Here is a 9,687-nt window from a genome sequence, read left to right on the forward strand (position 1 = left end):
ATATATATATATATATATATATATATATATATATATATATATATAGACACACATTCACACACATATACATACATATACCTGTATGTATACATATATATGTGTACATAATTTATACATATATATATATATATATACATACATACATACATATATATACATGATTGTTGTTTCTCTTGTCCGCCTTGTATCGTCCATCTGTCCGAATGTTTCATTGTAATCTATGATCCATCTATCTATCTATCTCTCTCTATATATATACCTATATTTGTATATAAATGTATGTGTGTTTGTATGTATATATATAGACGAGATGGTCATGGATGGATAACATCTTGTCATAAGTACTCGACTTAGCGGTTGGTTTGCAGCTATACAACAGAAACAACAGTCATTGTTTTTTCACAAACAACACTGATTTAAGAGTTTCTTTTATCGCTTCGAGAACGGTTCTTGTGTCTTTGAGCCAACAAATTAAATAGTTCTCTCACCCAATACCCATACGAGGAATTCAACAGTCATTTATCTATTTATTTATTTATTTATTTATTTCTTATCTCGTTCATCTTATCTCATTTCGCAAACCGCAAAAAATCCTGCACTAAATTCCTTGCCGAAACCATCTCTATGATTGCAACCTTCTGGGTCGCCCGTACGTTCGTTAGGTCAATATAGCAGTCTTGTGATGTGAATAACATGAACGAGAGCCTGCCGTTTACCATTCACACTGCAGGATGTTACCTACTGTTAGATACACTGATCGTCTCTTCAGATGAAACAAATACAACTGGAGCCAACAGGGACTTGAAACCGGTTCACAAACTCGGCTCGCTGGGAGCTTAACAATATCGCTAGGATACTGGCAGAGAGATCGTTTAGTTTACTTTAAGCCAGCTGGCAGTGTAGGAGCGATGCATGTAGCTTTTGGTAAACATATGTCAGGAGAGAGGTCAGCTTTTACACTGCTGCTGGTGCTAACTACTACTACTACTACTACTACTACTACTACTACTACTACTACTACTACTACTACTACTACTACTACTACTACTCGATTGCATCAACATTTGTGCAGCAATATCAAATACGCTCAGAGCACAGCATTACTCCACATGCAAAGAAACATAAGTATACCTCCAACATGCGTAAAAAATTTTTCAGCGCTAAAGACATGTGTGTGTGCGTGCATATATTGTATATACATACATACATACATACATACATACATACATACATACCTATGAATACAAATATGAGAATTTGCCCGTTATTGTATATAATATATTATGTTGACATAATTATCTCTGGGTTGTTTGAGAAAAAAAAAAAAAAAAAATTGGAGGATCACGTGAATAATCATTTTTTTTTTTGTTTTTGCTCAAATAGTCTGCTTGTTAACTAGTTCAATAAATCGATGTGTAACTTCTGCCGATTAAAAATAAAAATAAAAACATATTTAAAAAAACATTGTCTTTAAGTTCCATTTATCCTGTACGTACTACCAAACTACACACACTCATAAGTAAATATTTTATTATTATTATTATTATTATTATTATTATTATTATTATTATTATTATTATTATTATTATTATTATTATTATTATTATTATTATTATTATTTAAGGCAGCGAGCTGGCAGAATTGTTAGCGCGTTGGACGAAATGCATAGCAGTATTTCGCTCGTCGCTACGCTCTGAGTTCAAATTCCGCCGAGGTCGACTTTGCTTTTCATGCTTTCGGAGTCGATAAATTAACTACCAGTCGATAAATTAAGTACCACTTGGATCGATGTGATCGACTAGTCCTCTCCCCACAAATTTCAGGTCTTGTGCCTATAGCAGAAAAGATAATAATAATAATAATCATTATTATTATTTCTGTTGCTAATGCAAAGTCCATTCTCCGTGCGTAATTACTCGAAATATCTTCTCGGCCTTTAGGAAATATTCTCCTGACGATCACGAACAAGAAACTCCGAGTAGTGACATATGCACAATCAGCTTTTATTAAGCGCTGCTCCCATCCTTTTAATAAGCCCCATACACGTACCCACACATGCGTGAATTCAAGGTTTCCGAAAGAGCACGTACCCTTGTATCGGTTTCAAGTGTTACAAATCACCGCATACTGTTTATAATATTGAATCTCGGACAGATACAAATCAATGATGGCTACGGTGGAAATTAAGCTGAAACGTAGATTGGAATTTATGAAAACGCAGGAACTCTTTTAGTTTGACGTTTTACCATCTTTGGCATTCCAGGTTTGGTCCCTTTTGCCGTATTTGCTGTCGCCGTTGTCATAGTCATCGTCGTGGTTATCGTTGATGTTGTTGCTGTTGCACCCGTATTCGTGGTCGTGGTTGTTGTTGTAGTTGCTGATGTTGCTGATGTTCTTCTTCTTCTTCTTCTTCTTCTTCTTCTTCTTCTTCTTCTTCTTCTTCTTCTTCTTCCTCCTCTTCTTCTTTTTCTCCTTTTCTTCTCCTCCTCTACCTCCTCTTCTTTTTCTTCTTCTCCTCCTCCTCTCCCTCTTCTTCTTCTTCTTCTTCTTCTTCCTCCTCTTCCTCCTCCTCCTCCTCCTCCTCCTCTTCTTCTTCTTCTTCTTCTTCTTCTTCTTCTTCTTCTTCTTCTCTCCTCCGCCTTTTCTTCTCTCCTCCTCCTTTTCTTCTTCTTCTTCTTCTTCTTCTTCTTCTTCTTCTTCTTACTTCCCTCCTTTTTCTTTGTCATCATCAACTTCAACTTCATCTCCTCCTCCTGCTCCTCCTTCTTCTAGTACCCCAAACTACTTCTCTATAGCCCTCATCCCATCTTCGCCCTGATCGAGCAGACTTACGGACAAAGACATTCCAACCGTTATCATCTTCTATTGTTCTGTGAACGTTCCCCTTCTTTATTCCCTCTCTCCAGCCTGTTATTATATTTTCTGAACAACATCATCCAACGTCCATCTTCGTTTAAAGACACTAGAATGATGATCTGGCGGATATTTGGCTACTATGCTCAGCAGATCAAGAAGTAACCAGGTAGAGGTTGTTTTCTCGTTAGATCTGATTTCACACTCATTGGCTTCTTATACTTAAGTAATTTTTCAAATATATTATGAGGACACGGCGATCCATAGTCTGTTACAGTGAGATATGCGGACCTTTATTACTTGCCTGCAACTTAGCGGTTCGGCATAAGAGACCGATAGAATAAGTACTAGGCTTCCAAGGAATAAGTCCTGGGATCGATTTGCTCGAATAAAGGTGGTGCTCCAGCATGGCCGCAATCAAATTACTGAAACAAGTAAAAGAGTAAAAGAGGAAGAGTAAAGAGTATGTGAAACGCTATGGTATTTGCAATATTATCTAAGAACGCTCTTCCGTGCATTTTCCCTCACCCATATCATTATTACTTAGAACCCGATTGGAAAAGGCATGAAAGATGATGAGGTGGGGGGGGGTTTCTCATTAGTTCGTGAACTAATAAACAGCAACAACAACAGCAACAACAAAAATACAAATAAAACAAGTTATTGTTATCTGAGATTGAACCTACAATCATTGACTTCTAAACTTACTTCTACAACATCAGCTACCAACATCATCCAAAGACGATAATACACTACTATTCCAAGTAATGAGCAATCATTAAAAAAAAAATTCTTTAAAAACATATTTTTCTTAACCGAATTTTCTGATAGTTTTATGCATGCGTGCAATGGCGCTGATATGTAATAGAAAATATATCACACATTTAGCCATTGCTGATAAAGGAGATAACATTATTATTACATTTTTTTTCATTTTCGAGGCTCTGATGATTACTGCTTATCAGATAATATGATACTGTTATATAATTGTTTATTTTACCTTTTTGACGCGGACAGTCTATTCTTTGGCTGCGTTGCTAGCCTCAAAATGGAATCTCTGAAGGAAACGGATATTGAAACGTGTATTTTAATAGATACAAAACTTCATATTATATGATATGGCACAAGGCCACACAGAGCATTTAACGAGAAGGGTGTGGTCGAACGAATCGATCACAATGCAATATATAACTAAATTATAGTTTACTGATACTAGAAGGGAGAATGAAAAAAATAAAGTAGGCAATGGCGGAAATTTAAGCACAGACTTAGATGGATAAATCAAAATACTCTATTACTAAATTACTGTGCTTGTAGGGCGTTTAGTCTAAGGATTCTACCAAATCCTCGCTCTTAAATTATGTAAAGAATGTCTCGTAGTAACATCACAAGGTCATACATATACTTAAGTGTGTGTGTAGGGGGAGGGAAGGGAAGTAGATTTATTTGGTCCTGGTATATGTAATGTACTTAAATTAAAGAGCCGTCTTTACTACTACTACTACTACTACTACTACTACTACTACTACTACTACATCATCATCATCATCGTCGTCGTTGCTATTGTTGATGTTATTACTGTTGTTGTTGTTATAGAATCGGTAGTACGCCGGGCAAAATGCCTAGCGGCATTTGGTCCGTCTCTACGTTTTGAGTTCAAATTTCGCTGAGGTCTATTTTGCCTTTCACCTTTTCGGAGTTGATGAAATAAGTACCATTATTTACATTATTTACATTTAACGGATATTTGTCCTCATCCTGTTTGTTGTTAACACAACGTTTCGGCTGATATACCCTCCAGCCTTCATCAGGTGTCTTGGGGGAAATTTCGAACCTGGGTTCTCATTATTAAGGGATTTTTCGATATTGTTATTATTATTATTGAGTGAGAGAGCAGTCCTTGCCATCAAAGTGACACTGGGGTAAAATATACGAAGCCCATTATACCCATCATGACTACCCGTCTGATAAGGGTACACCAGGCACAAGCATCACAACCATATGTGCGCGACATGGTGATCTCATATCAAGATAAACAGCGCATGACCACGCAGGTGGGGCCCAGTTAGAATTTTCTTCAGGTCGAGTAGCCCATCCCGCTCAAAAGGTCCCTGAATAATGTTTGTTTAAGGATGTTGAGCAAAACACCAATGTTTCCAAATGTGATATTATTATTATTCAGCTTACTGCCTGGAATCGAACTCGGAATCTTGGGGTTAGTAGCCCGCGCTCTTAACCACTATCCTGCATGCCCGTCAAATGTAAATAATGTAAATAATGTACATAATTCTTAAATATAAAACTGTGAAATAAGTACCAGTTGAAGACTGGGATCGATTTAATCGACTTGTCCGCTTTCTTTGAGTTGGTGGCCTTGTGCCAAAATTATTATTATTATTATTATTATTATTATTATTATTATTATTATTATAAAATACTATTGCATGCTAATCTAATTATTAAAGATATTATCCTGAAGTTTGGTCACCAGAAGCCTCCCCAAGGATTATCATCATTATTGTTGTTGTTGTTGTTATTTATGCGAGAAATACTCCTAATGTTTTGTTTTTTGAAATAAGAACTATGTACATCTTGAAAAAACATGCTTAGAAGTGTTGAAGGTTGTGAATAACATCCTTGATAGGAGAACCAAATGCTAAAGGTTAAAAAAAAATATTCAAGGTTAACGAGTATATACAACGAGAAACATCTTAGAAGTATTCTAGGTTACATAGGATTTTCAAGGAGAATGATGATGTACAGAGTTAAGAAGATATACTAAAGTTTATCAAATATGCTTAATTACTGAGTGGGATTACCCTAATAATCTTACAAATCCTAGCATCGCTAATTTGTTTTAAGAACGCCTCGATGTCTTATAAAGAATTTGGGAAATTGTTGATATCTTCACAGAAATGGTTGCATCTCACTATATTTGTATCAATACAAAGATAGAATGATAGATACGTTCCTATAATGTTGTTAGTTCAATAGCTAGATCGGTGTAGTTATTGCTTGATTTTCAGTGCTCCCTCCAGTCACAATATTATAATCGTTTGGAATTGCTATGATGATAAAGTAAATACAATAATGTCATTATTTGTCAAAGCAGCTTTAGCGCCCCTTTATTATTATTATTATTATTATTATTATTATTATTATTATTATTATTATTATTATTATTATTATTATTATTATTATTAACTTTTAATTTGCATGTTTGTTACAATCACTTGCCAAGACACACTCAGCGTCCCAGGGCGAGTGATGGATAAGAGATGTTACAGTATGACTGAAAGCTTGGGGAGGGAAAGTGGCAGGAGCAGTAACGAAATATCTCCATGTAATACAACACAGACATCTAAATTGATAGGGTTTCTCTAAGGATGTGTATAGTACTTGTCAGCACAATCTTTTGGATTTTTCAGAGACATGGTTCTCCTGGGGCGTTGCCTGACATCCCTATTTTTTTTTATCATACCTAGGGCACCTACAATAACAGGAACAATCCTTGCTTTAAGATACCACATCATTTGTATTTCAATTTCCAGATCTTTATATTTACTTAGTGTGCCAAATTCCTTTACAGATATATTTTTATCAGTGGGAACACTTACGTTTATTAGTCTACAAGTATGTTCTTCTCTGTCTTTAATAATTATGTCTGGCCGATTAGCCTGGATAGCTCTGTCAGTGTTGACAGGAAAATCCTAGAGGATAGTGACATTTTTACCGTCAGTGACGGGCTCAGGATGATGTTCATACCAGTAAGCAGGAGTGTTGGTTTTGTAGTGTTTACATATCATTATTATTATTATTATTATTATTATTATTATTATTATTATTATTATTATTATTATTATTATTATTATTATTATTATTAATGTCGTTTACTCTGAACGCACTTATTTTTCGGTCGCTCAGATAAAACTGGATTTTTGCTATATTTACTGAATGTAAAGCTTTCTGTTTTCGAATTATTTTCAAACACGTCACCTCACGAACAGTGTGAACGTTTGCCCAAATATTTGGGTTGAACAAAGAGCGTCTGTTTTCAGATATATTATAATTTTATTTTCGTGTGTTTACATTTCATTTCAATGAGATTTCTTGTGCTAAAACAGCGGGGAACGCCCCAAGAAAACTAACTTTGAACTTAACAACACAGAGTACAAACAGAAAAAAAATATCAACAGCAAAAAATAAACAGAGTTGAACAGAAAACTTACTTTTTATTAAATGAGGAAAATATTTAATTTTAAGAAGTGAAAGAATTAATTCACACGACACAAACAGAAAGAATCACAACAACATAATAATCATTCTTTCGCTAGTGTTACGAGACAAGGAGCACTATTAGATGTAAGCGGTTGGAAAAAATAACAACAAACAAGCAGTTTGTCAGTAAAGAATGTGTTTCTTTTCCAAAGGAAGTTATCCAATAATGAATGAGTAGGAATGTGACTTTATTCTGTTTCTTGTAGGATATCTTCCAATTTAGATCATGAAGGTACAGAGCTGAGCAAAACGTTTTGAAGGTGAGCAGTAGTTGTTCATGCACGCAAGCTTTCCTTATCATTGTCACCGATTTCTATTCAAAGAAAACCACCAGTTTGGACCACACCACCTTCTATTTGATCCTCTAGTCCACCACCTTCTCTGAGTTCGTTCTTTTTTTGACTCCGAAAGGATGAGAAGCAAAGTTGACCTCGGCAGTACTTTAACTCAGAACACAGAGACTCAGAATAAAAAACCGTGAGGCATTCTGTCCAACGTTCTAATTAGAGTGGTTTCCGGCTGCACTCGAAACATCTTTTCGAAGTCGATAAAATAAGTACCAGTGGAGCACTGAGATCGATATAATCAATTTTCTGCTCCCTTTACAATTGCTGGCTTTGAGCCCAAATTAGAAAGAATAATTAACAACAGCACAGTTATGAAGGAAAGTTTCTTTTGGCAGCAAAATGTACATCAATGTAATAATTCTATAGAGAAAAACCTGCAGTAAAGATGTTAATTCTCTATCAGACAATTCCTTTCACTCTATTTATCAACACGCTTCTAACTAAAAAAAAAAAAAAGAAAAGATTTTTTCCTTTCTTCTTTGTTCAGTTTTCTTAAAAGTGAGTATATTAAAGCACTGTTTACGAGTTTATAATGAAGAGCTGTCAACTGCTTCAGGCAAAGAAAAACGAGCCAGCGATGTAGTCTTTACGTGAGCGCTTCTTAACCTGAGTGTCTTGGACTGTTTGAGCTCCTGAAAGAAAATACTTGGGATGCATGGGAAAAGGCATTTAAATAGTAGTCCTTGATTACGAAAAGGTTCTTCCAGAAACATTAGCATAATGTCCTTCAAATCAAACTATTCTGTCTTAAACATTTATGAGCACGTAGTATATAATACAGTATGAAATAAATATATCTGAATTGCGGGTAGGATGTTCATAGTCAGAATGCTTTTGGTGTATTTACCTGAACAGGGTTAATAACTTGAGTGTTTAAACACCAACGCAGCAAGAACAATGATAAGAATACGCATAACACATTTCCTATTATGCGATCAATATTTAACTTATTCAATAATATTTGATTTATTTTTGTGATTATTTCCTATTATGCAATCAATATGTGATTTATTCGATAATGTTTTGATTTATTTTTATTTTTGCGATTGTTTGCCATTGAATTTCTTGAGTAAAAAAATTGGAACTGCAACAATCGACTGACTAAATCTTCTCACTTAGTAATTTTGAAAATATATCTTAAGCCCTCTTTAAATTGTTACAGTGGGTCTCTCGCCGCTAATGTTTTATCAATAACTTTCTCTTTTTTTTCATTAGAATATTACTTGATTCAGTAAGTTATTAAATGATAAACGGTGTGACAGTTGTATGTGAAATACGTTACAAGATAAAATTATTTAAACTATTCTTGTTTTAAGAGACGGTAAACAAACGCTCCGAAAAAGAAAGTCATACATAGGGAAATACTTGGTTGATACAGCATCATTTAACGCGTCTGAACACGTTTCCAGATCAGCGACAATGTCTGTATGATAAATTCTGAACGAAGCTTTCAGAATATATTTCACAAGATAAAACAAGCACAAACACACATACACACACACACACACACACACAAACATATACATATATATACACGACAAGCTTCTTTCAGTTTCCGTCTACCAAATTCAATCATAAAGCTTTGGTCGGCTCGAGGCTATATTAGAAGACACTTGCCCAAAGTGCTACGCAGTGTGACTGAAACCCGAAACATGTGGTTGGTAAGCAAGCTACTTACCGCAGAGCCACTCATACATATATATTTACATTTGCTGTAGATATATAAAAAATTACGACGAAAGTTAGGACGCGAGATATACATTGTAATAAACTTTTAAGATATTAAAATCCGAATAGTACATTTGTAATTAATAATTACATGCCAATTAATAAATAGGTCATGCGTAGAATTTACTGGAAGGTGTTACGTTGTACTTTTCTGCTTAGAACACTATTGACTTTATTCTATGCTTGCCTTAGTTTATATATATCTGTCAAGCGAATGTATCACCCCATCTGGTAAAATCAGATAGGTATCCTATCGAGTATTAGTTAGAAGGAGATTTATACGGCATCTGTTATCTGATGATAAACACCGGGTCTTAAAAATCAACACCGGGCAAAAGCTACGTTTATAGTTTACGTACACATATATATATGCGACTATACTTTTAGCTTTGTCTGTACATACATATACATACATACATACTTACATATATATATATGTACATACATATATATATGTATATATATATATATATATATATAT

General features: G+C 34.7%; 1 protein-coding gene across 3 annotated transcripts in view; it reads right to left on the reverse strand.

Annotated features, from left to right (window-relative positions):
* The window catches only part of LOC106868708 (homeobox protein 4), a 243,885-nt gene that overhangs the window by 185,655 nt on the left and 48,543 nt on the right, over positions 1-9,687 (reverse strand). For 2 of the 3 annotated variants that reach the window (XM_052966162.1, XM_014914097.2), the window contains exon 2: positions 3,854-3,910. The exons of the other annotated variant lie outside the window; for it this stretch is intronic. In XM_052966162.1, the coding sequence (XP_052822122.1) occupies positions 3,854-3,910 (57 nt within the window). The remainder of the gene's footprint in view (positions 1-3,853; positions 3,911-9,687) is intronic. 3 annotated transcript variants of the gene reach the window in all.

Source organism: Octopus bimaculoides, chromosome 3 (assembly GCF_001194135.2).
Source record: "Octopus bimaculoides isolate UCB-OBI-ISO-001 chromosome 3, ASM119413v2, whole genome shotgun sequence".
Taxonomy (NCBI): Eukaryota; Metazoa; Mollusca; class Cephalopoda; order Octopoda; family Octopodidae; genus Octopus; species Octopus bimaculoides.